The sequence below is a fragment of the Acomys minous genome (assembly GCF_964271855.1).
Source record: "Acomys minous genome assembly, chromosome: 12".
Lineage (NCBI taxonomy): Eukaryota > Metazoa > Chordata > Mammalia > Rodentia > Muridae > Acomys > Acomys minous.
The window spans coordinates 69,556,919-69,583,771 of NC_140493.1; the positions used below are offsets into that span (position 1 = coordinate 69,556,919).

General features: G+C 46.4%; 1 protein-coding gene across 5 annotated transcripts in view; it reads right to left on the reverse strand.

Moving 5' to 3' along the window:
* Nucleotides 1-6,731: 6,731 nt before the first annotated feature.
* The window catches only part of GOSR1 (golgi SNAP receptor complex member 1), a 32,621-nt gene continuing 12,499 nt past the window's right edge, over nt 6,732-26,853 (reverse strand). For 3 of the 5 annotated variants that reach the window (XM_084748961.1, XM_084748960.1, XM_084748964.1), the window contains exons 7-9: nt 15,279-15,308; nt 14,184-14,266; nt 8,647-10,421 (exon numbers count right to left, since the gene is read on the reverse strand). In XM_084748961.1, the coding sequence (XP_084605087.1) occupies nt 10,297-10,421; nt 14,184-14,266; nt 15,279-15,308 (238 nt within the window). In that variant the 3' untranslated portion in view covers nt 8,647-10,296. Of the gene's footprint in view, nt 8,135-8,646; nt 10,422-14,183; nt 14,267-15,278; nt 15,309-26,853 lie in introns of those variants that run through there. The other 2 variants (XM_084748963.1, XM_084748962.1) reach the window with 2 other exon arrangements.

A 26,853-nucleotide genomic window follows, 5' to 3' on the forward strand; every position in this document is an offset into this window, starting at 1 on the left:
AGATCTATTGTTGGTTTTTGAAATTTTTATTTATTATGTATATAATGTTCTGTCTGTATGCCTGCCTGCCAGAAGGCATCAGGTCTCATTACAGATGGTCATGAGCCACCCTATGGGTGCTGAGAATTGAACCCGGGTCCTCTGGAAGAGCAGACAGTGCTCTTAACCTCTGAGCTATTTCCCCAACCCCACAGATCTGTTGTTAATTTGCCAAGTTGTTAAAGTATTGCCCTGGGTTAGCAAGGTGGTTCACTGGGTAAAAGTGCTTGCTGCTCAAGCCTAAGGACTTGAGTTCGAGCCCCAGAGTCCACAGTGGGAGAGAAGGGACCCCCTGAAGTTGTTCTCCGATCACCTCATGTGTGCTGTGGAGCACACGCCGGCACTCACACATAAACATCACACATACACACAACAACAACAACAAATAGTACTGGTTTGTCTTTATTTAATGTCAGTTGCACCTCAACACAGCAGCCTTTTGCTTTAAGCCTGCGCATGTCTGACCCACGTTTCATCCTCCTGACTCAACAGCACAATGCGGAGATGCGTAGCTGAGGCGTCACCTTCTCACCACGTTAAAACACACATTTTTACAGAAGCACATCCACCCACTTCCCCACTGAATACAGTGAGGGAGGGTTACTTCCGTCTTTCCCTATAGAACGAAGCTGTTTTACATCTACAAGATCAATTCTCAAGAGTGGGAACACTGGGCCAAGGCGTCCATTCATTTGTGACCTTGAAAGAGGACCCAAAATGGCTCCATTTCTCTCCCACACGCAAGCCTGACCTGTCTGAGATGAAAGCAGTGTGCGCCTCAGTTGGCAGCAGCTGCTCTTCCATGGAGAGGCCACCTGCGGTCGCTCTTTGCTTCCAGAGTTTCTTTGGTGACAGGGGAGTCTTGAACCAGCGGTGGAGAGTCAGGACCGCTAGAAAAGGGCAGTGAGGGGCTGGGCAGAGAGGAGGCCATTGCTAACGAGGAGGAAGGGATGTCTGGCACTAAGCTCCAAGGTGTACTGCACGTGAGGGCGAGGCCATTGGATCCTTCCATTTCTTGTACTTACTGAGCATGGAGTAACGTTCCTGGGAAATGGAAAGATGGCTTAGGACAGCTCTTCAAAGTCCCCAAGAGGGAGACAGAGACGCATCCAGTGAATAGGACAGGACGGGACTGTTTTGTTTGGGAGGAGGGGGGTCCAGGGAACACAAAGAAAATCAAGAGGCATGGAGGAGGGGCAGGCCAGGGAGTTTTCTGGCAATGGCCATTCAAGTGTGTCATTATTGGTGTCTTCCAAACACTGCTCATATATTAAAATTATACCCCCCCCCCCACAACATGATGATATTAAGAGGTGAGAGGGTTTAGGCAGTTAGGTCAGGTGGAAGGTGTCCCCACAAGCAGTAGCCGTATAAGAGGAGACAGGACGCTTGCACTGGGTGAGGGTACACTGTACATTGGCCTTCTGCACTCTGGAAGGTGGAGCCCCCTCAGAAAACGGCTCTGTGGCTCTTCCGTCTTGAAATTCCCATCCCGTAGAACTGTGCGAAATTGTTTAACCCTGTCTATGGCAATTTGTTATAATAGCTGAAAAATGAGACACAAAGGCCTTGAAATTGAGCTGAAATTCACACAACAGAAAACGAATCGCTTCTAAATGAGTGTATAATTCTCTCCCATTTAGCACATCGATCCCTATTATTCCTAAGTGAAACCCAGTGCCCACTAAGCACTGGTTTCACAGGCGGGCTTGTGAAGAACACTCTGGAACCAAGGACAGTGAGATGTGCCGTCTTACAGGTGAGGCCATGAGGGCATAGTGCGATGGACAACAGGACCCGTGGCAGTGAAAACCATATACACCCAGCTCTGTCATGATGAGCAAGGTTGGGAAGGTGGATCCTGGTGCGATGGACAACAGGACCCGTGGCAGTGAAAACCATATACACCCAGCTCTGTCATGATGAGCAAGGTTGGGAAGGTGGATCCTGGACCCACTTGGGGAATCTCACCCATCCCAGGAGGGAACGGTCAGCTTCCATAGGAATCGTCACCCTGTGCTTAGGGGTCTAGTGTGGACCTGATGTCTGCACAGCCCGAAGGCAATCAGTTTCAAAGAGAGCATGGAGTGCCTCTGAGACAGACAGATGCTGAGGCTAAGACTGGGAGGAAGGATAGAGGGGACCTGAGGGGACAAGAACTCTACAAAAGACCAACAAGAGTCAACTAACAGGCTGGGCGGTGGTGGCAAACGTCTTTAATCCCAGCACTCGGGAGGCAGAGGCAGGTGGATCGCTGTGAGTTCGAGGCCAGCCTGGTCTACAAAGCGAGTCCAGGACAGCCAAGGCTATACAGAGAGACCCTGTCTTGAAAAACCAAAACCAACCAAACAAACAAAGTCAACTAACCCAGGTCCGTGGGGGCCCGGGCTGGATGTAGGACCCCGCTACACATACGTAGCTGATTGGCAGCTTGGTCTTTATGTGGGTCCCCTAGCAAGTGGAGGCAGGGCTGTCTGTGATGTGGACTCTGCTACCTGCTCCTGGATGCCCTCCCCTTAGCTGGGATGCCTTGTCTGGCCTCAGCGGAAGAGGATGCTCCTAGTTCTGATGTGACTTGATGTGCAGGGTGGGTTGGTAAAGGTGGGGCTCCCCTTCTCTGAGGAGGAGGGGAGGGGAGAAAGGGGGAAGAGAGTGGGAAGGCGGGGCCGGGAGGAGAGGAGTGAGGGGGCTGTGACTGGGATGTAAATTGAATAAATACATTTTTTAAACGCCTCATAGCCCAGCTTCTTGAAAGCCAAATTCTATGCTAAGGAGCTACTGGAAGACTATAAAGCTGTAAAAGCAGCTCACAGAAGGCGTCCGGGAAAAAGAATACAGGAGTAGATCAGGCCTGTCTCAGGGCCTGGCAGTTATCCCACCAGACGACCGCTAGACAGAGGGCAGAGACTCCGCTGAGCCGGGGGCTCCCCTGGCAGCCAGGTGCAGTGGCTAAAGAGGCTCTAACACAACACACCTTCTGCCCCAGGAGCCAGCCTGAGCAGCAAGGCCAGCGGGGGCTCTGGGCAGGGCCAAGAAGCATGAGCCAGTCCTAGTGAATTCATGGTGGCAGGTGTGTGTGTGTGTGTGTGTGTGTGTGTGTGTGTGTGTGTGTGTGTGTGTTGTATACTTCTGGGTTCTCCTGACACTTGCTAGCAGCAAGGTTATCTGTAACTTTACTATTCAGTTACTACTGCACTGTCTGTGTAACTTTACTATGAGGTTCAGGACTTTGGGTTCCACCTAGGCTCTGGGATAGTTGTTTTGTTGTTGTTGTTGTTGTTTTGTTCTTTGTTTTTAAGGAAGTTCTGGTCTATAGGTCATAGCATAATGCTAACTTTTGAGGGTGTTGCAGATTCGAAAACTCTTTGGAGACACATGTGCATGCGCCAGAAGAAGCTAGCATGGGGTGTTGGTTCACAAAGGTGCAAAAAAAGGGCAGGTGGTGCTGTGGTGGGATTCTTGGGAGCCTTATGGTTGTGTGAAGTGTAAGTGATCACCCCGCTACCCCAGGTGAATCCTGCACTGGGAACACTGGGCGAATCCTGCAGTGTTGGCTGTGGAGAAGGGTATCTCGGGAGAGTGGAAACAGATGCTCCCAGAAGCATTGAGGCTGTTAAGAATCCCAGTGCTTGGGGTGAGTGACCTCTCAAGGAGATATTTTTTAAAACAGGGCTCCTTAAAAAAAAAAAAAAGTAAAAGATTTGGGGCTGTGGAGATGGCTCATATTTTTTAAAACAGGGCTCCTTTAAAAAAAAAAAAAGTAAAAGATTTGGGGCTGTGGAGATGGCTCAGAGGTTAAGAGCACTGGCTGTTCTTCCAGAGGTCCCGAGTTCAATTCCCAGCAACCACATGGTGGCTCACAACCATCTATAAGGAGATCTGGTGCCCTCTTCTGGCCTGCAGGCACACATGTGGGCAGAATACTGTATAAACAATAAATAAATCTTTAAAAATTAAAGAATTGCTGGGCGTGGTGGTGCACGCCTTTAATCCCAGCACTTGGGAGGCAGAAGCAGGTGGATTGCTGTGAGTTCGAGGCCAGCCTGGTCTACAAAGTGAGTCCCAGACAACCAAGGCTACACAGAGAGACCCTGTCTCGAAAAAACAAAAAAAATTTATGTTTATGAATGTTTTACCTGTATGTGTGTATATGCACTCTGTACATGCAATGGAAGAGGGCTTTGGACACCCTGGAACTAGTTAGCGTGGTGAGCTGCTGTGTAGGGGCTGGGAACTGAACCTGGATCCTTTGCAAGAGTAGCCAGTGCTCCTAACTGTTGAACCATCTCTCCAGCCCCTCCCCCAGGGATTTTGGCCCTGGGTGCCCCTAAAACAACAAAGGCTATTGACATTGCTGCCAGCGCACGCAGAACTGGATGATAAGCCCCGCGTTGCTGAAGATGTTACCATACTTTCATTGCAGGACTTGGAGAAATAAAGTTAAGATGGGGTTGCTGTGAGCTCACTCCTGTAGGACCAGAAACTGCTACTAAGGTTGCTGCACAGAATTAAAGTCCAAATTTCTACTCTGCTGTAGATCCTGTTTGCTTTACACTGAAAGCGCCAGGCAAGAAGCACGAGCTAGCACAGTAGTGGTTCAAGTGGTAGGGACACAACCAACCGACCTTCCGATTGGACGTGAGGCCCCATTCACATCGGGAAAGTCACCTCTGGTACTGGGACCTGAGACAAAGCCTGTGGCTGGGTAAGGCATAGGCTCCAGTGGAGAAGTTATTGCTATTGCTTGGTTAAGTCATGTAAGGAGTATTCCCACGTTTGTATTTACAATCACAGGTTATTACTGTAGCTGCGCCCCATATTTTTCTTTTTTGGTTTTTCAAGACAGGGTTTCTCAGCCAGGTGGTGGCAGCTCACGCCTGTAATCCCAGCACCCAGGGGGCAGAGGCAGGTGGATCGCTGTGAGTTCAAGGCCAGCCTGGTCTACAAAGTGAGTCCAGGACAGCCAGGGCTACACAGAGAAACCCTGTGTCAAAAACAAAAACAAAAAAGACAGGGTTTCTCTGTGTAGCCCTGGCTGTCCTGGACTCTCTTTGTAGACCAGGCTGGCGTGGAACTCACAGCTATCCGCTTGCCTCTGCCCCCTGGGTGCTGGGATTACAGGCGTGCGCCACTGTGCTTGGCTCCTACACTTCTATTTAGCTGCTTTCGAGGCTCAGGACCCCTTGCAGAGACTGGACATAGTTTAAGATCAAGATGAGTTTGTCTAGGGTAGTGGTTCTCAACCATGACCCTTTAATACAGTGCCGTGGCCGGTTTAATGCAGCTCTTCATGTTGCGCTGATCCTCAACCGCACACTTGTGTTCAGTGCTCCTTCATCTCTGCAATTCTGCTATTGTCATCAACAAGAATGTCAGTACTCTGTGTTTTCCGGTGGTCTTGGGTGACCCCTGTGAGAGGACTGCTTAACCCTCAAAGGGGTCTCAACTCACAGGCTGAGCATCACTGGTTTACTACGGCCATCCTCTGAACCAAACTGCAGGTGGCACTTGAGAAGCCACCTTGGTGGAGTGGGGGGGAATGGCCACAGTGCAGAGGCAGGAGGAACAACGCGGTCAGAGAGGACGGAGTGGCGTGTGGGCTGCTGTGGGGAGCAGGGCGTCCTCTGGTCAGGCCTGCAGTTACGTAACTAGTACTGAAGCCAGCACCAGTGCACTGTGCAAGGCTGAGCGCCCTCCACATGGACTGCATACAATACACTGTTAGTTTGGTGATTTTTGAGGTGCTGGGCTCAAAGCTCAGCAAGTGCTCTACACTGGGCTATCGGCAGCCCTGACAGTGTTAGTGTAAACGAAGAGACAGAAAACCTGAATAAGAACGTCTGGCTCAGGGCCTGGGAAATGACGTATTTCCACTTTCTGTTTGTTTTTGTTTGGGAGAGAGTCTCTCCCTCCCCCCTTCCCTCCTCTTTCTTTTCGAGACAGGGTCTCTCTGTGTAGCCTTGACTGTCCTGGACTCGCTTTGTAGACCAGGCTGGCCTCGAACTCACAGAGATCTGACTGCCTCTGCCTCCCAAGTGCTGGGATTAAAGGCGTGCGCCACCACCGCCTTGCTCCATTTTCTGAAGAATCAAGTTCAAAAAGCCATTTAAGTAGGATGAGGACATAGTTTCTGACTCTAATACACATTTTAGACTTTCATCATAACCCCTGACATTTTATGATATTCTCACTTATTTTTTAAAAAGTGTATGGGGGCTGGAGAGACGGCTCAGAGGTTAAGAGCACTGACTGCTCTTCCAGGGGTCCTGAGGTCAATTCCCAGCAACCACGTGGTGGCTCACAACCATCTACAATGAGGTCTAGCACCCCCTTCTGGCAGACAGGCACACACACAGGCAGAATTGTATACATAATAAACAAATACATCTTAAAAAAAAAAGTATGGGTTCTTTACCTGCATGTACGTCTGCACCAAGAGTATGCCTGTTACCCAGAGGCCAGAAGAGGGCATGACACAGTTTTGAGCTGCCATGTGGGTGCTGGGAATTGAACCCAGGTTCTCTGGAAGAGCAGAGCCATTTCTTCAGCCCCTCTCCTTTATTCTTGAGCCCAAACATTGCCCATCTGTTCTTACAAAGGCTTGGAGCATCCTGAGAGGTCTCTGTAGCAGTGACATCACAATCCCAGAAGGCTCAAGGTTATATCGCCAGTACAGGTAACCACAGGCATGACTATTTAGATACTTAATTTATTAAATTATATAACAAAGTTTCTTCTATACAGTCAGAAAATGCACATTTAGATGAGAACAAAATTAAGTACAAATACGATAATATTGGTTCCAAGAAGCTATTTTAAAAGCAAAAAATTAGAAAGTGCATTTGGAAAATTGATTTAAAAAAAATCTGTAATTGGCATTTGTCATGAGGAATTGTCTCCCATCTGAATAAAGTATGATCAGAACTGATTCTCCCCCCCATCTCTAAAAGCTACTAGAATGTGGTACAAATATTTTGGTACTACAATTTTAGATCTGATATGAGAGAGAGAGAGAGAGACACACACACACACACACACACACACACACACACACACACACACACACACACACCCTTTAAGACATGGCTCAGCCTCCCCAGCTTCTCATGCTTAGACCTTGCTGCTATCCCAGATCACCCCGGAGAAAGGGGCACGTGGGCACACAAAGGAACCAAAGAGTTTGAGACCACAGTGGGAAAGTTTACGTCTTTTTGGAGACCAGACCAAATAATGACTCCTACTGTAAAAGGAGCATGGTGTACATTCGTTCATTTGAGTAGGTATGTTTGCTCTATCACATTTGCCACAGATGACTTGGGCATGGTCATTTGTCCCAACAACTTAATATAACAAGTCGAAAATTCAATGAATTTCCAAGAGCCATATGTAGACAATGAAAAAAGACACTTGACCTCGGAAGCCACTCCCTCAGGCTGAGATCATCAGCAATGAGACACGACAGTAACGGTGGGTGTGAAGGTCAGGGTGCCTCACCTCCACAGGACCCATGGTCACTGTCAGGAGACCAGCGAGCATGCTTTCCACTCACACATCCACAGCCAACGTGGAAGCACGCACTCAGGTAACATCTGGTCCCAGGTACAAAAGTGTCCTCCAGAGCGGCTCTTCACCACCTGTCCGCATCTTGTAAGATCCCACATCTGATCTGAGTACCAGGGAGAAGCGAAAAGTAAATGTTGGTATCAAGGAGAAGGGAAAAACAAAAGGTGGCCAGGCCAGTGTAGGCGACAGTGGATCCTTTGGCATCGTCACAGAACAGCTGCCAGCCAGGTGACCCACCGACCACACTTGTAGAGTCAGGGACAATGACTTGCACATCTACTAAGTCCCTGCTGCACCAAGGACAGATGGTGGACATTGCTGCTTGGAGCCAGGCTCGGTGGTCTGCACAGGTAGCAGTCCACAGTTTTCAGGGGGCTGAGGCAGGAGCTCAGGGCCGGCCAGGGATAAACAGTGAGATGCTCTCAAGACAAAACTTTGGAATTACCCGCTGTTTCCATTTTTCATACCTTTTAATGAAGTGGGGATGGTGGTGGTGGTGGAATGGTTATTAACAATATTTTTTGAAGATGTTCTGTAAAAAACAATGGCTAAGGGAAAAAATATTTCCTAAGACACATTTCATTGGGAGCACAAATCAAAAAACCCTCACTACAGGTTCTGACCAGAAATTCTTAACTGCCAACTCTTAAACCTGAAAACTAGGTGTGTAAGGATAGCTCAAAATGGGAGAAACAAATTTGAAAAAAGTTGAATGTCATCAGAAAGAAGTTCCGATTGACAATCACAGGGTCCTATACAGGGCGGGACCGGAAGGGGAGGCACCGCCCTCCCTCTGTGGCACCACACTGGAGGTTAGTCAGACTCCTCACTCCAGCATATACAGCTTGAAAGAACTGGTTTACTTTCAAAAAGAAAAAAAAAGCATCATAATTCTACCTGTTCATCTGAGTCCAGCCTCTGGACGCAGCCCATCTGCCTTTGTGCTGTGGCCTCCGGCAGTGAACAGGCCACATCCTAGCTTACGATCACTCATCAGCTTTCGTGAATGAAACAAGTAGTCAAACCAGTAGAAAAGACTGGTGGTATATTTAAATAAATAACTTTATTTATGATACTTCAGATTTTATATATGCCCACTATTTAACAACCAAAGTCCCATAAAGTCTGGCTGAGGCACAAGCGCCAATCAAGGCCTTTGAAAAAAAATCAAAGGTAATAAAGTGTCAGGGAAGAGAAGTTCTGTTCTCCCAAGAGAATCTAACAAACCGAAGTCCCTGATTCTTAAGGTCCACAGGGGGAAATTTAATTTCCTTTTAAGGGTATGCCCAGTCAAGAAGCAGATTAACCCATATTTAGAAAAATAAACCCCATAATTAAGAAAAATATATCAAATACCTTTCATACCCAGAACATACTAACACCTTAACACCAGATTGACAAACCTCTCAGTCAGTCCCAGGCTGGGTGTCAGTCTATCCACGAGCACTGCTCACTGGCACTATCTGCTCACACCATGGCATGGTGAAGAGCTACACCATAATACCCTCTCACTGCCCATGGACAACGTGCCAGAGGACACTCCAAAGGGGGTGGGCACAGATGCTGGAGGTCCTTAAAGTATCTGCTAGTTTAGTGAGACAAGTTATCAATGTACAGATGCTGAGAAATGGCTCACTTTGAAAAGCATTACAACTCTGTCACTGTCCAGGGAGACGTCATAGGTGCCCACGATAGTGACACCGTGGCCTGGAGTGGGGAGGAACCTAGCAGAGGAGCAATGACTAGCTCTGCACGGGCAGAGCTCCTGGGCCATCAGGCTGCAGTTCTTAATCGTCTGCCCCAAGCTGCTTAGCACTGACAAGCAGAATGACCTGGAGGGCCACCTTCAATGACTTCTCATGTGGCTCCTGAGTGGACCTCACTGAGAACCAGTCCCCTCCCTCACTTGCTAGTACTAACCTTCCCATGATGAGGGACCAGTGACAGACACTGGCTATTTGTCAGAGTGGAAGTGCGATTTTTATCATGTAGAAGCAAATATTAACCCAATGGAAGAAATAATAAAGCAAGGACCAGCTCCGTTCGCAAGGCCCGCCATTCTGCCGTGCCTGCAGCCACACAGCTGACCCAGGGCTCACAACTCAAACAGAAAAGACACACCTGTTCTCCAGTGCTCTCCATTTCAGACAACCTCAAACATGAAGCTGGCCTATCAACTTCTTACTGAATTGGTGGGAAATGGAAGTTTTCTTGACTGCCAAAAGTTAGGGACACAGATTACAGAGTATCAGCATATGACAGCTGATTTCTCATCACAAGTGTTAAATGAAAGGACAAGAATAATTTTTATTTACATCCAGTCTCGTGGCTGAAAGCGAGCCATCTTTGGATGTAGAGAGCCTGGTGCTGTGAGCAGTGCAGCTGGGAGGCCCGCTGGTCATCAGGCTGCCGGTCACTGAGACCCAGGCTCCCGGCTTCTGCTTGCTTACCTCCTAGGGAGACACAAGCAGCTGAAGCCTTCTGTTGTTGTTTTTAAAATTAAAAACAGAGTATTGTGTATTAGAAAAGATAGCACAGGAAAACCGTGGCTTCTGCTCAGTCCGACCAGGTCAGAGCCACGGGCAGTTTAGAATCATCTGGCTGGCAGGCTCACGGCCGGGACAGGCGCTCTCCTTCCTGGGTTCCCCGCTCCAGGTCAGGGCTGGAGGTGGTGGCAGAGTCCTGGGCCGCCCTTCAGTGGAATGCATACAGCAGCAGCAGGATGGTACAGATGCCAATGACGCCTCCGAGGATGAGCGAGTCGCGCCGCTTCCTAAGGTTGATCCTTTGTATCAGGTTGTTGACAGCGGGAAAGCGGTCTTTGGGAAACCTTGGTTAAGGTCGTATTTGAGAGAAGCCTCTTTAATGAAAAGTCACAGAAATCACAAACAGCAAGTGCCGAGAAAGCGTGGGGAAGAGAGGAGCAATGCAAATTCCTAAACTGGGGTGAACTCAACCCACCCGGGGCATGTAGAGTGCACGAGAAGGAACAGTGGAGAGAAGACAGCCGCCAGAACCCACCAGGCTTGTGAGCTTGAGCAGGAGTGGGCTTTGCAAGGCAGGGAGTGGCCCAGGCCCTCCCACTTCCCCCTTTCCTGTCTGTAGCCCCCGCTCAGAGGCAGGAGTTCTGAAGGCAACCTGCTTCTCTGTGCCTCAGGAAGGAATCTTAGGACTCAGGTAATGGGGCACTACTGAATAATTTAAAGTTTTAGGTTTACTTTGCAGTGGTAAGCACACTATAGCAGGAATATGGGCTAAAGGCTCCTCTATTTGGAGAACATGAGAGATGGAAGCAGAGGCAGGTGGATCTCTGTGAGTTCAAGGCCAGCCAGGTCTACAGAGTTATAGCTCCACAACAGCCAAGGCTACACAGAGAAAAGCTGTCTCAAAACAAACAAACAAACAAAACAAAAAAAAACATGAGGGGGGGGCAGGCAGGCAGGCAGAAAGATACTAGGCAATTTCAATTTGGACTTTGATAGCATTCCACCCATATTTTAGTTAGTATGTCAAGTCATTCCCACACACTCTGCATGTGTAGACCACAGCGGCTGCACTGTTCCGTGTTTCTGTTGATAAGACATTACATCAAGTTCAAAAGACCAATGACTGTGCAGCGCCCTCCTTGTCAAGCGTCAGTGTATTCCCCCATGACTCTTCAAGGGACATATTTGCTCATGTACCACAGATTGTAATATTGTGTGAGCAGGACTGTAGAATTTCTTCAATGTCTAGAATACAATGTCTAGTACACAGAACTGGCATTAGTATATTTCTGAATGGAAAAAAAAAAGACAACTGACAGAGAAACAGGGTCAGGACACAAGTAAAAAATTGACAAACCTTTTATAAGTAAAAACTTCTGCAGAGAAAACTCTTCACTTTTCCTTGTCCAGTGCAGGGATAAACAAAGCCTTTGGTGATATAAACATTTAGCACCGGGGGCTGATACACGGCCTGAAGCGACCCTGGCCAGCTCGAGCACAGCTCTGGCAGGCCTGTCCTTCTCCACCCTTCCCTCTGTCTTGTCAGGCTACATTCCTGAAGCTAGCCACTGAGGTCCAGCCACTTCCTCCTCCTGAGGCTGACCTCCAATGTCCAGCTATTAACGTATTTCCGTCCAGCAATCAAAGACCCCTGCGGCTCCCCTAATTAACACGCCTGTGCGAACACAGGCTTTCCCTTCTACCTTTATAAACTGCGTTTCCCTATGTGCCATGTCTGTCTCCTGCCTAGAGGCGTCCTTCATCTGTCCTCAGGACGAGTATCCCCGGGCCCTCTCCCTTGTCCTCTGTCTCCTGTCTGTCTCTTCCTCCCTGCCCTCTGTCCCTTTGGGGCAAATACATGTCCTTTGGTTTGAGAACTTGGTCTTGGGGTCCTGAGGTGATACTTTCCCTCTCACAGCTCAGAGGTTAAGAGTGTCTGCTGCTCTGTTGGAAGGCTTAAGTTCTGCTTCCACAACCCACACCAGGCAGTTTACCTTAACTCCAATTAAACTATCTTCTATTACACGTGAGTGTGCATGAACGTGTGTGCGTGTGTGCACGCGTGTGTGCACATTTTTGCTTCGGTTGTCTCTGGGGACTACGCCTCTCTGGGTTCTAATAGTCCAGTTCAGGGGCGAGGCTGAACTCAGGCTCTGCAGAGAGAAGCACTTATACTCGGTCAAACAGTCCCTCCCTTGGCCAGTAGCTAGGCTAGGAATGGGCACTGGTTTAGGCTGCGGATCTGGTGACAGCTGTTAGAAAGTTTATGCCTTCTCTATGGCCTTCAAGCTGTGTCATCATGAAGAGAGGTCCCGCCTGAGAGCCAGGCTCACTCAGAGAAAAAAAGCCCTGTGATGAGAGGGCGGAGACACTGGGGAACGGCAGAGCCCTGCTGATGGTCACACTGGTACAATGCAGCCCCGTCCTATGTCTGTGCGGCAGGTATCTCACACCACGCATTGACCTTTATGTGAGTCCTGGACATTTAAACGCACACTGGGCAACAGAGAGAGACATGACGGGGGTGGGAGGGGGTGGGAGGGGTGGGAGGGGGCGGGAGGGGTGGGAGGGGTATGGTGTAGTGTGATTTGATTTCATGGAAAATACACTGGGTGCTGGGGATGAAAGTATGAGGAACTGAGTCCTCAGGACTCACATGGGTGTCAGTGCACAGCGCAAGCACCTGCAACCCTGGTGCTGCTGTGGGCAGAGGGGAGGAGAATCCCTAGAAACTGAACGCAGCCGGCCTGGTGTAAGCAACGCGACAATAGAAACCGTGTCTCCAACTAGGTGGAAAGCTAGCACTTCAATCCCAGCACTTGGGAGGCAGAGGCAGGCAGGGATCTATGAGTTCAAGGCCAACCTGGTCTACAGAGTTCCAGGGTAGCCAAGGCTACACAGAGACCCTGTCTCAAAAACCAACCAACCAACCAACCAAAAACAAAAAGAACAAACAAATTAGGTGGAAGATGAGGGCTGGCACCTGAGGTTGCCCTCTGGCCTCCACATGTGTGCCACAGAAACATGCCATGCACACACAGAGAGAAACACCATGGGAATGTCCAACATGAATCTCCACTTGCCACACACAGGCTCCTGGTGGGTCTGGGCCAGTCCTCTTTCAGAGCCTGGTTCTCTAAGTGCAAAATGATGAAGTTCCTACTTTCTCCCTTTTTTGGGACTGAAAGAATGAGAGATGAACAGAGCCGTGCTGTGTAAACCGCACACCAGCGGGTGAGCTAGGAGTGACTTGGGATGACTGGTTTTATACTAGACTAAAAAGAAAATTGGCAAAGGATTGGAAACACCAAGCAATACCGGGGACATCCTTTTTCTTAGGCAAACAGATAGTAGGATAAAAGTGCCCTTAAATTACTGTGGACCTGGTTGAAAATCATGAGTCCTTCCTCATGGTCATCTGTCAAGAAGCCCCACCCCTGAGCTTATCTGAGGCAGTCCTATTTGAAGTTGAGAAGCTAAAGATTTAAAAAGTAGAGGTCACAACTAACAAGCAGAGACTCCATTGACCTTGGCTTGTGCAGTCCCCACATCCTACCAACAGGCACAGCGCCCATGTACAGTGTGCCCGTTCCCTTCCACCCTCCTGCACCTGGCCTGTCCTCCCAAGTGGCAAATTAAACCAGTGTGAGGGTGGTACACAACACAATCAGGGAGGAATAACGTGGAGCCAGAGCTTTTAAAAAATAGTTTTGTAAGGCTGGAGAGATAGCTCAGTGGTGGCTATCCCAGCAACGACATGGTGGCTCACAACCATCTATAATGTGATCTGATGCCCTCTTCTGGCCTGCAGGTGTATATGCAGCAGAGCATGGTAATACATAATAATAAATAAAAAGAGTATAATTTTGTGGATAATTTTACAAATCTAAATCTCTGTAATTAAATCTCTGGTGTGCTATCCTCTAGAAATGGTGCTAAACATGAGTTATCATGAAGTAAGGAGGTTCTCCCATGATGCAACTCCTACGGGGCACACTACTGCTACCAATGCTAGTGACCTGCTTCCCACCCCATAAAACACAAAACAAAACAAAATAAACCCTTCATTCCACCAACAGATTTCAAAAAGGATACTGGCCAAAGTGTTCATTTTGCTGTGAATTGACTTGAGCATTCCTCTCTGTGAAGTCATATTTTCCTTTGTTGCCATAGCAATGCTTCAAGAAGAGGAAAAAGAAACACTTGAACTGGCAGCAGAGAACTGCTTTGCCTCAAACCTGTAGTAAGGACAATCTCTGAGCCAACCATATAGGCCTCTGTTTGCTGTACGGGGCACTAACCATCATTGTCTCGTGTGCGCTTGGACTCACAAGTGGATAGGTATTAAAAAATAATTTCCACAAAGCACTTTGTATTCCTTGGAGAATGGATGTTACATTAAGTTATTACCTTGTTGAATATGCATGATTTCCAGCACCACATAAAGCCTATCCAGACATACTTTCCTAGCTCATCCCATCATCGGGAGCTGAGCTCAGTGAAATGGAGGCTATTACTTCAAGTTTCAAATACTTAAGAGAGAAAATGTTTCATATAATATATAATGCTTTAAAAAACAATAAATCATTGATATACTTACTGGCACTTCAGATTTCTTACCACTGTTATGAACTAAACATAATTACCTACTTATAAAATTAATTTACCTAGTATGTATGAGTGCGTCTGTGCACATCCGTGCATGCGTGTGCTAGTGTGCATGAGCCTCTGCATGTCACAATGCGCGTGCAGAGGTCAGAGGATGGCTATGAGGAGTTGGTTCACTCCTGTGGATGTGGAGGTGAGATCGGGTGGCAGGCAAACCCTTTGTGCCATCCCACTGTCTCAGCAGTGATTCAGTGTAAATGCTCTGGCTCCAAAGTGACAAGGGACTCCAACTTGGTAATCCCAGTCCCGAATATTAGTTAATAGTCACAGGGCCACAGGCAAATTCCTTAATTTCTGCTTTGTTTTGGAGAGGGTATGTAGTGATCAGTGTCTACCTCATGGAGCCGTCCCTGAGAAGATGAACTGTCCCTTATAAAGGAGGCCACAGGAGACATGCACGTCCATCTAGTGAAAGGCTCATCTTAGGGAGCAGGACTTGACCTTCACTGCAGCCAACAGGGTTGGCGTGAGCTGATTAGTCAATGTGCAAACAGCAAAGAGGCAAAAGAAAACTATTCCTACCTTATTGTTTCTTCTATCAGACGGTCAGAGCTGGAAAAAGAAAATTTAAAAATTTGTAATTATTAAACATTTTTAAAAGCATTTCTTATTTTTCTAAGTGTATAAACTCTACAACCATTTCTGTATAGAGACGAATTAAGGTTTTTTTTAGAGCATCTAGAGAAAAATCCTGAACTCTGAAATTAATCTAGCCACATGTGAAGTAACTTACATTTTGCTGTTGTCAGCTTACATCTTCTGCATGTGTGTGTGCATGCGTGTGTGTATGTGTGTGTGTGTGTTTCTTTATTATTATTAAAGTCTGGCTAATCTTAGTGACAGCATCAAGAAGTTAAAGCTCAGTCCAGATAACTCAGAGCTGTCACCATTATCCACACAAAGGTAAGAATTACAACCGACAAGACAGTTCTGATGCCTCAGGTAGTAGTATTCAAGCCTCAGAGTTCCTTCCTTTAAAAAGAAACAAATCTCAGCTCCTGGAACTTTAGAATCCAAGAATGTGAACAAAGAATACACCTTGGATGGTCAGTGTGCACGCAGCCAACGCCCCACACCACGTAAGAAGAACCAGCCCTTCCAGGAGGACGCGCAGGGAGCGGAGCTGGGGAAAGGGCATCCTGACATCAGAGAGTGACTGGCAGGTGCCAGGCACGGAGCAGCGCAGAAATAAGTATTTGCATGTCTCCAGCCACTTCCTTACAACAGGATGACTATTCACTCTATAAGATGAGTTCCATAAGAAGGCCAAAAATACTTTGCCTAAACCCTACAATTAAGAATTTAGCCAGGTGAACCAGGCGTGGTGGCGCAGGCCTTTAATCCCAGCACCTGGGAGGCAGAGGCCGGTGGATCGCTGTGAGTTTGAGGCCAGCCTGGTCTACAAAGTGAGTCCAGGACAGCCAAGGCTACACAGAGAAACCCTGTCTCGAAAAACAAAAACAAAAACAAAAAACCCAAAACAAAACAAACAAAGAATTTAGCGAGGTGTGGTAGTCCACGCCTTTAATCTCAGCTCTTGGGAGGCAGAGGCAGGCAGATCAATGTGAGTTCAAGGCCAGCCTGGTCTACAAAGCACAGAAGTCCAGGACAACCAAAGCTATACAGAGAAACCCTGTCTTGAAAAAAACCACATACACAAGAAAAGCCAGTTAGTTGCCCTAGAATTCACTGCACAGAGCAGGCTAGCCGAGAACTCAAGAGATCCCCCTGCCCTGCCCTGCCACCGGAGTGCTTGGATTGCAGGCGAGCGCCACCATGCCTTGCTTAATTCAAAGTATTTTGATCAAACATTATAGTAGGTAAAATAAAGAATTTAGAGTCAATGGGTGTGATTAACTATAAGAGAAATGGAATGCTTCAGTTTCCATTTAGTTTCTGTCATCTGAGTGTTTTTGAAGGCCCGGAAAGCTGGAACGTAGCTCAGCTGGTAGGGTGTGTCGGCTGGGTGCAGTGGTATTCCCTGTAACCTGACCCTTGGGAAGTGAAGGCAGAAGGGTCAGAAGTTTATGGTCATCTTCAGCTGGATAAGGAGTTCAGGGCCCACTTGGCACACATGAGACCTTGTGGCCAACAAACAAAAGCCAGCAAGGAAGCAAACAGGACTGCAAACCCGGAAAACCAGATGAGCCACAGCACTCTACACAGCAGGAAGGAAGCACTTCCCAATCTAACATATCGAATAAGAGCTAACCAGAAATATTTTTTAAAAGATTTATTTATTAATTATGTATACAGTGCTCCATCTGCACGTACACCTGCAGGCCAGAAGACGGCAGCAGACCACATTACAGATGGTTGTGAGCCACCATGTGGTTGCTGGGAATTGAACTCAGGACCTTTGGAAGAGCAGACAGTGCTCTTAAGCTCTGAGCCATCTCTCCAGCCCCCAGAAATATTTTTTTCTTCCACCCAAACTATGGTAATGTCAAGGTTCAAGCATGTGGTTGTCTGAACCCGTCTTACTGACTTTTCATGCCATAAAGCTCACAAGAAGTACTCTAAATGAAAGCAGCTTACAAATGTATGAGCCTAAAGAGGTTTGCTCTAGAGCAAGGCATTTTGATGCTTCTTAGCTGCTCTTTAGTGTAGGATCTCCTTTTATTCTAAAATTGTAAAAGTGTGTTTGTGTGTGTATGTGTGTGTGTGCGTGCGCACGCAGTGCCTGTGGAGGCCACCAGAGGGTATCAGATCCCTGGCGCTGGGAACTGAACATGGTCCTCTGGAAGAGCCAGGGAGTGCTCTAAGCCATGGAGCTGTAGCTTTTTCTCCAACCTGCATAGTTCGTTCTCTCTCTCTCTCTCTCTCTCTCTCTCTCTCTCTCTCTCTCTCTCTCTCTCTCTCTCTCCTTCTTCTTCTTTCTGCTTTTTGGGCTTTATTTCTCTCCTCTCAGGGTCCATACCAGGATTTTTATCAACTGGCAAAGATCACACCCGCGTAAGAGCTAGTTCCCTTTCTTGTGGACAAGTCTGTTTCACATCCCACACTTGGGATCAAAACAAAAGCATGTTGACATCCACTATAACCCCTGGCTAAAAATTTTATTTCAACAGTGCATTTAAGCTCCTATTCTCTCACTGCATAGCTCTTAACATAAACCACTCACATAGCTCAACGTCTAGCTCAAAAGTTGTATCCTTATGGAGCTTACCAGACACAGCTGTGTGTACAGGGAAAAGCAATTCTTCTTCACATTATAATATTACGGCCTCACATGAATTCGCTCGGTAATGTAACAGTTACTATAGTTGAGACAGTGTGCACAGCAGCGGCTCTCAACCCGGGGGCCATCGTGACCCCTTTGGTGGTAGAACAACCCTTTCACAGAGGTCACTGAACACTGTCTACGTATCAGATACTATATGATTCATAATGGTAGCAAAGTAGTTTGAAGTAGCAACAAAATAAGTTTATGGGTGGGGGGTCACCACAAAATGAGGAACTACTTTAAGGGGTCACAGCATTAGGAAGGTTGAGACCCGTTGTGCTATAGAGAAGAAAATGTTTTCACATTTATTTCTCACTTAAGCTTTAGAAACCCCACTATCCCAGAGGGTACTGATTTGTTTACTACTCCTCTAAGCAGCAGGAGTCCCAGGGGTAGAGACTGAGTCTGATGCATCTTTGATTCCCTAGAGTTTAGTACAGTACCTAGCACACAGGAGAGAATCATTAAATGCTTAATAAATGAACGAATAGATGAGTAACAGACACTTGCATTAATAAAATATCAATCAGAATTAGCACTGAAATAATCCTTATAATCTTTGTAAGTTTTCCACAGGACATACACACATATTTATAATCATATTTTTATAATCCCTCATTATGAAACAGCACCTCCATTTGAAGTCTTTTGTTTAAGAAAGTCACGTGCCAGCCAAGTGGTGGTGGTGCACGCCTTTAATACCCGCACTTGGGAGGTAGAGGCAGGCAGATCTCTGTGAGTTCAAGGTCAGCCTGGTCTACAAGAGAGAGAGTTCCAGGACAGCCAAGGCTACACAGAGAAACCCTGCCTTGGGGGGGGAGGCAGGGGGAAGAAAAGAAAAGAAAAGACAAAGCTATAAACCTAGTTCTTGGGGGTAGAGGGAGGAAGACCAGAAGCTCAGGGTCATCCTTGGCAAACCAAGTCACTCTGCTTTGCCATTTATTTCAATATTGTAAACAACTGGACCACCTGAGACAAATTAGCTGTAACAGGGAACCCTGAGATGCCCCATGAAAGGAAGGACAGACACATAATGAAACAAAAGCCACCAGCTGCCAGTTATTGCACAGTTCAAAGCCCATGGTTACCGATAGTCCCTAGAATCTCCTCAATGTATTTCCCAGGTTTTCACTTCACAACAGTGCTGTCTGAGGACATCTATCACCATGTCCCTTCTGTCACAGTGAACTGATATTTCTGAAATCATGAGCCAAACTAAGTCTGTTGATGCCTTTAAAGTCTTATCTGTCTGGTGTGTGGGCATAGCAATGATAAACAGTTTTTATCAAGTATGCGTTCTGTAAGCATTTCACACATGCACACACACAACAAAAAATATGTATGTGTACCCATAAACTGGTTCACTGTAGCTCGCACGTGCGCAACAACAAGCAGCAGATAGAACTTAGGAGCAAGGCTGCCGTAAGCTTGCTGTGCAGAGGGGTGAGTGTGCCTTCCCTGCCAGCAGCCCCCAGCACATGACATCCACATCCAGCTCAGCAGAACTGCATGAGGTAATGGAGTTCGTAAGTACTCAAGAAAGGGAAGGTAAAATCCTTAAATGCCATGATTTCAATTGTAGATGCTATATCTGACCATTACGTAACGTGAGTTCCGTGATACTTAATACACACGCTACAACGCAACCATACAGAAAACTTCATAGAGACTTATTTTCGTTATTTTATTGTAAGTGTGTGCATGCGCAGGTGCCTGAACACAGGTGCTGCAGAGGCACTGGCTCTCCTCTCACTGTCGTCTACCTGGGCGACCTCCTCAGCAAGGGCAGTGTGCACTCTTAATTCCCAAGCCTTCTCTCCCGCCCCACTAAAACCTTTTGCGATAAAACCACTGCTTTGTTGCAAAGGTCACTACATTATAATAATTTTTAAATGGTCCCAGTCCATTAATAGAGTTGCAATTTTACTTCACTAAGATAATACCAACATTAAAAGTATTTCAATTTCTGTTGAACAGAACTGGGGGCTGGGAGACGCTCAGCTGGGAAAGCGCCTGCTGTGCAAGCTGAATCCCATCCCCAGCACCCACATACAAATGCAGCTACACTTGTAGTCCTTGTACTGACGCAGCGCGAGCGCGTACACACACACAGCATATACAAAGGGTTGTTGGTGTAATCTCTTTTTTAGTGTTTACTTTTCCTGTCGTCTGGTTGTGAGCCTGGCCTCCAATGGCAGACCATATGTACAGACCTACTTTTTTTTTTTTTTTTTTTTTTTTTTGTGAGACAGGGTTTCTCTGTGTAGCCTTGACTGTCCTGGACTCTCTTTGTAGACCAGGCTGGCCTCGAACTCACAGCGATCCACCTGTGTCTGCCTCCCGAGTGCTGGGATTAAAGGCGTGCGCCACCACGCCCGGCTCAGACCTACTATTTACTTTTGCTAATCTTACTATATATGCAGAAAGGGCTGACAAAGCCTCAGACATGCATTACCTTAGCAATCCTGTACAAATGGCATGGCTAGTAAAATTTAAAATTAAATTCAAAATATCAAAACTCTAAACATAACCTTATGATGTCATATGAAAAATAAGCAACAGGGAAAAGGCATTAAAACAATTCTTTCCTTATTCATAGGCATGGTTAGATCTAAGGTAGCCTGAATAGAGAATATTCTCAATCATACTTGCTACGTGGTCAATAGAAGAAAAAATTATCAACTAAATACTGCAGTCAATCTTATTTTAGTATGACACACATTGTACAGTGGTTCTGAAGTTACTGGAAATAACCCTGTGCAATTTCACAATGCTTTTAACCTTACAAAGGGACTTCACTTTAATGGCACTCATCCTCATGTAACACAGCTTCATTCCAGTCTGAAAGCGAAAACACGAGAAGCCAAGTGATGTGCTTCTCAGAGCAACTGGTCTTTCAGCTCCCTGTAAAATTAGGCCATGATGGTTCCTTGTTACAACAAATATAAAAATTTAAAGAAACAGCTCACAGGGAAGGCAGTGAGGTGTGGGGCAAACACCAAAATGTTAGGAAATGTGCTTAGTAAAAGCTGTACTATTAAACAGTTATGAGACTGTGACCTACATATCCTCTGAGTCTGGTCTTGTCAGTACATAGAGAGCTCCCCCCCCATGTGTGAGTGTGTGTGTGTGTGTGTGTGTGTGTGTGTGTGTGTGTGTGTGTGTGTGTGAGTGTGTGGTATAAGCACATATGTGTGCATGTGCTAGAGCACATATGAGCCAGGGGAGGCTGTCAGACATCCTCCTCTACCACTCTCTGTCCTACTCCTCTGAGGTACCAGGCTCAGGTTTTCCAGCAAGCTTGGTGACCCTCCTGTCTCCATGTTCCAGTGCTGGTCACAGGTACATGTGACTTACAGGTGCTGGGATCTGAATCCAGGTAGTTTTGTTTTTGGTTTTTTGAGACAGGGTTTCTCTGTGTTATCTTGGCTGTCCTGGACTCACTTTTTGGGCCAAGCTGGCCTTGAACTCAGATCAATCTGCTTGCCTCTGCCTCCAAAGTGCTGGGATTAAAGGCGTGTGCCAGCACACATGGCTGGATCCAGGTCTTCATGGGTATGTCGTAAGTGCTCTTCACCATAAGCTATCTCTCAGTCCCAGAACTTAAAAATTTAAAAGGATTTCACAGGGAATTTACTTTACAAAGTAAAAGATAACTGGTTACATGAAGAATATTTCCTATATGTTAATTTCATATTTGTATATGTATATGAAATATTCAATAAATTCAATAAATAAAAAGTTTTCTATACTAGGGTATGTGTATTCATGTTTATGAAAGCAAAATTAAGAGCCTTGTTTATAACTACTGATCCACACAGCAACTATGTATTCAAGTGTTAATGACACAACAGGGGCTGGAGATCCGAACATGCTATGGTAGACTAAGCTCTCCTCATGAGCCTGTGCTCAAGGAGGATCTGACGGGGAAAAGACACAAAGAACAAAGCACTATACACCGTCTTAGCGCTTTGAGGGAAACAACAAAGAAGCCAGAGCAAGGGTGACCAGCTGAGCTAAGAGACCAGGAAAGCCCTCCCTGAGGAGGGGCGAGTGAGCACAGCCCCTCAGCATGCCAATGAACAACGCCTACCTGGGAGAGCAAGAAAAACTATTAAAACAGAGGATAGACCGAGCAAAAGCATGAGGAGGTGACAGGGACAGGCCGTGTGGCAGGCAGCGAGCTGCAAAGGGAGAACGTGGCATGGACGAAGCCATGGAGTTAAGTTGGTAAGATGACCCCACTTGGAGGGAGCTACAGGCCCAGAAAAGGCTGATTCATCTGAGGGACTGGGGGAAGAAGGGAATATCAGAGCAAGAGCTCTTTCAGTAAGTGGACTGCGTAAGAGGCTCTGCGACGCCCACTCCACCTATGTTTACGGTTTGCAGTCTGGCTAAAACTTCACTGGAGCCCTGAGCATATCACATTCTCTCTGGTGGTTTTCCAGCTCCTCTGGCAAAGGACGATTTGTGCCTCTCGCTGAGCTGACTGTAGTGAGCCACCTACTGGCCCAGGGATATTCGGACTTCACACTTTATCTATGAACACCCACACTTTATAACTGGAAAATCTTAGCACAAAGAATCCCTGAGCTGGATGAATTCACTGGTAAACTCTACATACTGAAGAAGGAAGCAACACTAAGCCCGCACAAACTCAGGAAACAGAGAAAGGGACACGTCCCAAGTCACTTAAGAGGGACAGTATTACTCGTAATAAGACCACACAAAGACATTTCCAAAACAGAAAACTAGATTAGATTTCCTCAGAATGATGCAAAATTCCTTAGTTCCAGCAGTTACAGAAAAGAAATATTTTATGATCAAGTGGGATTCCAGGTATTCACACTGAGTTTAATGCTTGATAATAATATAATTTATCATATTATAGTAATTAAGGAGAAAGACAATTTCCCCTCACTAGCTACAATTAATTAATTAATCAATCAAAAAACTAGACCCCCATATTAGCAAGAAGGAGCCTGGAAACAATCACCTCAATAAACTCTGAAATTAATTCAACCACATGTGAAGTAACTTACATTTTGCTTTTATTTATCAGCTTAAGTGTGTGTGTGTGTGTGTGTGTGTGAGAGAGAGAGAGACATCCCTTATTATTAAAGTCTGACTAGATTAATGACAGCATCAACAAGTGAAAGTTCAATCGCGATAACTCAGAGCTGTCACCATTATCACTCAAAAGGTTAAGGAAGAATTACAACCAACTGAATGAGCTTGGTGGTAGACGCCTTTATCCACCGAGCCATTCCTCTGACCCGGTTTTGTTTTGTTTTTCTGATAAACGGACCTAATAATATCAGGCCAACTCCTAATGACTTATCATCGTGTCTACAAATTAAGGCCCTGCTCAGAAGAGAAGCTTTTGCTTGTAGTAAGTGATGATTAAAAACAGACCGAAAACTGGCCAAGATACAGAAAATACGAGATGACAGAATTGCCAGGCGTGGTGGCGCACGTCTTTAATCCCAGCACTCAGGAGGCAGAGGCAGGCAGATCGCTGTGAGTTCGAGGCCAGCCTGGTCTACAAAGTGAGTCCAGGACAGCCAGGGCGACACAGAGAAAGCTTGTCTCAGAAAAAAAAAAGAGAGAGAGATGACAGAATTTGCAGGCCTAAAGGGGTTGCATATATCCCACGGGGGAGCCCCCTCTTCCAAAGGCTGGGCAGAAAGAGTGTAAGAGCCAGAGTTGCTTGATGACTACAAAACAGTGTCTTCTGGATGCAGCAGGATAGACACACAGTGAACTCACACCAGCTGTGACACATGCCCAAGATCTGTGCAAGCCCAAGCCAGACCAACTGCAGCACAGACAGGGCAGCTGAGTGGAGTCCCAGTCCTAATGAGCAGTGACTGACACCTGTCAGCTGCTGGCCAGGAAAGGGTGCAGCCCACAACAAACAGACCACGCTGCAGTGCTGGGACACACAGCCAACAATATTTGATGGGAGAAAAAAAACGACACAAATCTGAGTGGAAAAGGAAGCGGAGGTCGATCTGGGAAAGCCGAAGGAGGAGGGTGAATTAAGACCAAGCGCATTTGGAAAGTGTTCTGAAAGTAATGACCACATCCTTGTTTCTAGGCGTTAAAGTCCCTTTAACTATACTGCCAACCTGTTCCATTCAACTTTCTCTTGCCTAAGTTTCTAAGTTTCTTTATTTCACAACAATGTTGAAAGAAATACATATAAAGTACTTTGAAATGAACGGAAGATACAGCCCAATTTCTATTTTCTCATCCTTTTTTTAAACTTTAAACAAATTAACTGTACTTAAATAGCTTCACTTTTTTCCTGTATCAAACTTTTAAAACTTACTGTGAGTAATCAAAATAAATGCAAACCTTTCTGAAAAAGTATTATAAAATATAATGTACAATATGTTCTGAAGTCCTCAAATAAAAATCTTAATGTGAATTGTTATTTTGGTATAGTCTTTTAGACATCAATAATTTAATAATCTTTTTCAATACATCTTACTCATTTTTGTGTGCACACGTGTGTGTGATTGTGGGCATACACATACCACAATCCACTTGTGCAAATCAAAAGACAACTTGTAGGAATCGCTTTTCTCCTTCCACTATGTGGGTCCTGGGATCAAGTTCAGGTTATCACGCTCGGCGCAGCAAGGATCTGAACCCTGAGCCATCTTGCTGGATTTCAGATAACTTTTTGCCTTATGTATGTGTGTATGCTTGATATGCACGCATATGGTGGGGGGCATAGTGTATGTGCAGAGGTCAGAGGACACCCTCGGGTGCAGTCGTCACCACTCACCTTATTTAGAAAGGGTCTCTTGTTTGCTGCTGTACATCAGGGCTAGCTGGCCCATGAACGTCAGGTTTTTCCCATCTCCTCTCCCATCTCACTGTAGGAGCACTGAGATCACACACAGGCGACTGCATTTGGTTTCCCATAAACTTTGGAGAAATGAACTCAAGTCCTCATGCCTCACAATAATCTTTACACAGACTGAGGCATCTCTCCAGCCCAAATCATTCCTGTTGAAGTCAACTACTATATTTCTGGTGTTTCATGTTTCTTACTTTTGTTTGTTTTTGAAAATAGGGTTTTTCTGTGTAACAGCCCTGGCTCTCTTGGGACTCCCTCTGTAGACCAGGCTGGCCTCAAACTCACAGAGATCCGCCTGCCTCTGCTTGGAATTAAAGGTGTGTGCCACCACGGCTGGTGTTTCTTACTTTTTTGAGAGAAGGTCACACGGCTTAGCCTAAACTGGGCTGGAACTCACTATGTGTATCAGGTTGGCTTTAAACTAGTGATGTTCTGTCTCAGTCCCCTAAATGCTGGGATATATAAGCCTGTGTTATCATGCCCAGATGACTTGTCCTTTTTGAGGCAATAAATACAGAAACACTAATGCAATATAATTTGTATATTTTATTACTTGGATATAGTACCTTGGAAACACTCCAGGAATATATTGATATAATTCTGGATGCGATGTAAAATTCTTTCATGGTCATGGTCTTTACCCAACACAGAAACAACTACCAAGGCTATCTAGGTCTATAACTAAACATATTCTAGAAGAAACTGCCCCCTGTGCCAATCAATAATGTGCAACAAATAAAAGAACAGCTAGGGCCCACGAGATGGCTCAGCATGCTGCCCAGGCCAAGGACCTGAGCTTGATCGCTGCAGCCCACATGGTGGAACCAGAGAGTAGACTCCCAGAACTTGTTCTCAACCGCCATGTACACGCCGGGACACATAATACACAAATGCGTGTAACTGAAGAAAAGGAGCTGTAGAGATGGTGCCCTGGAGCATGACGACCAGAGCCCACGGAAAGCACGAGGAGGTGTCCGGGACCACCTGTAACTCAAGCCTCAGAACGAGGGGGCAAGGCTACCTAGAGCAAGGTGGCAGAAGGCTAGCCACGCTGCGACCCTGCTTAATGAACAGTGTGGAAGAGGAGGACTATTCCCACCTTAATGAGCAGCGTGGAAGAGGAGGACTATTCCCACCTTAATGAACTGCGTGGAAGAGGAGGACTATTCCCACCTTAATGAACTGCGTGGAAGAGGAGGACTATTCCCACCTTAATGAACTGCGTGGAAGAGGAGGACTATTCCCACCTTAATGAGCAGCGTGGAAGAGGAGGACTATTCCCACCCTAATGAACAGCGTGGAAGAGGAGGACTATTCCCACCTTAATGAGCAGCGTGGAAGAGGACTATTCCCACCTTAATGAGCAGCGTGGAAGAGGACTATTCCCACCTTAATGAGCAGCGTGGAAGAGGACTATTCCCACCTTAATGAGCAGCGTGGAAGAGGAGGACTATTCCCACCTTAATGAACAGCGTGGAAGAGGACTATTCCTACCCTCAGGCCTCATTCATACACACACACACACACACACCCCACACATGTGCACACACACATAAAGATAGATAATGAAAGCAAAAATAACTAGTTCTAACACTAGAAGAAGAATCATGACTTCTTTGATATCTCTCTCTCTCTCTCTCCCCCTTTCCCTCTCTCTCTCTCTCTCTCTCTCTCTCTCTCTCTCTCTCTCTCTGTGTGTGTGTGTGTGTGTGTGTGTGTGTGTAAGTACATATGTTTGTTCATGTGTGCTGAGATGCACTCTTACTCGTCTGGCCTGCAGTGGTCTTGAACTGGTGAGCCAAAGCAACCATTGGACTTATCTTCCTAAGTAGCTGGGATTACAGACATGTGCCTCCACACCCTGCCCTGTGTTTTCATTTTATTTTATTTCTATGTGTATGGGTGCATACACATGCATCTACATGTGTGCCTGGTGGCTGTGCAGGCCAGAAGAGGGCACTGGATTCCCTGTGACTGGAGTTCCAGATGGTTGTGAGCCG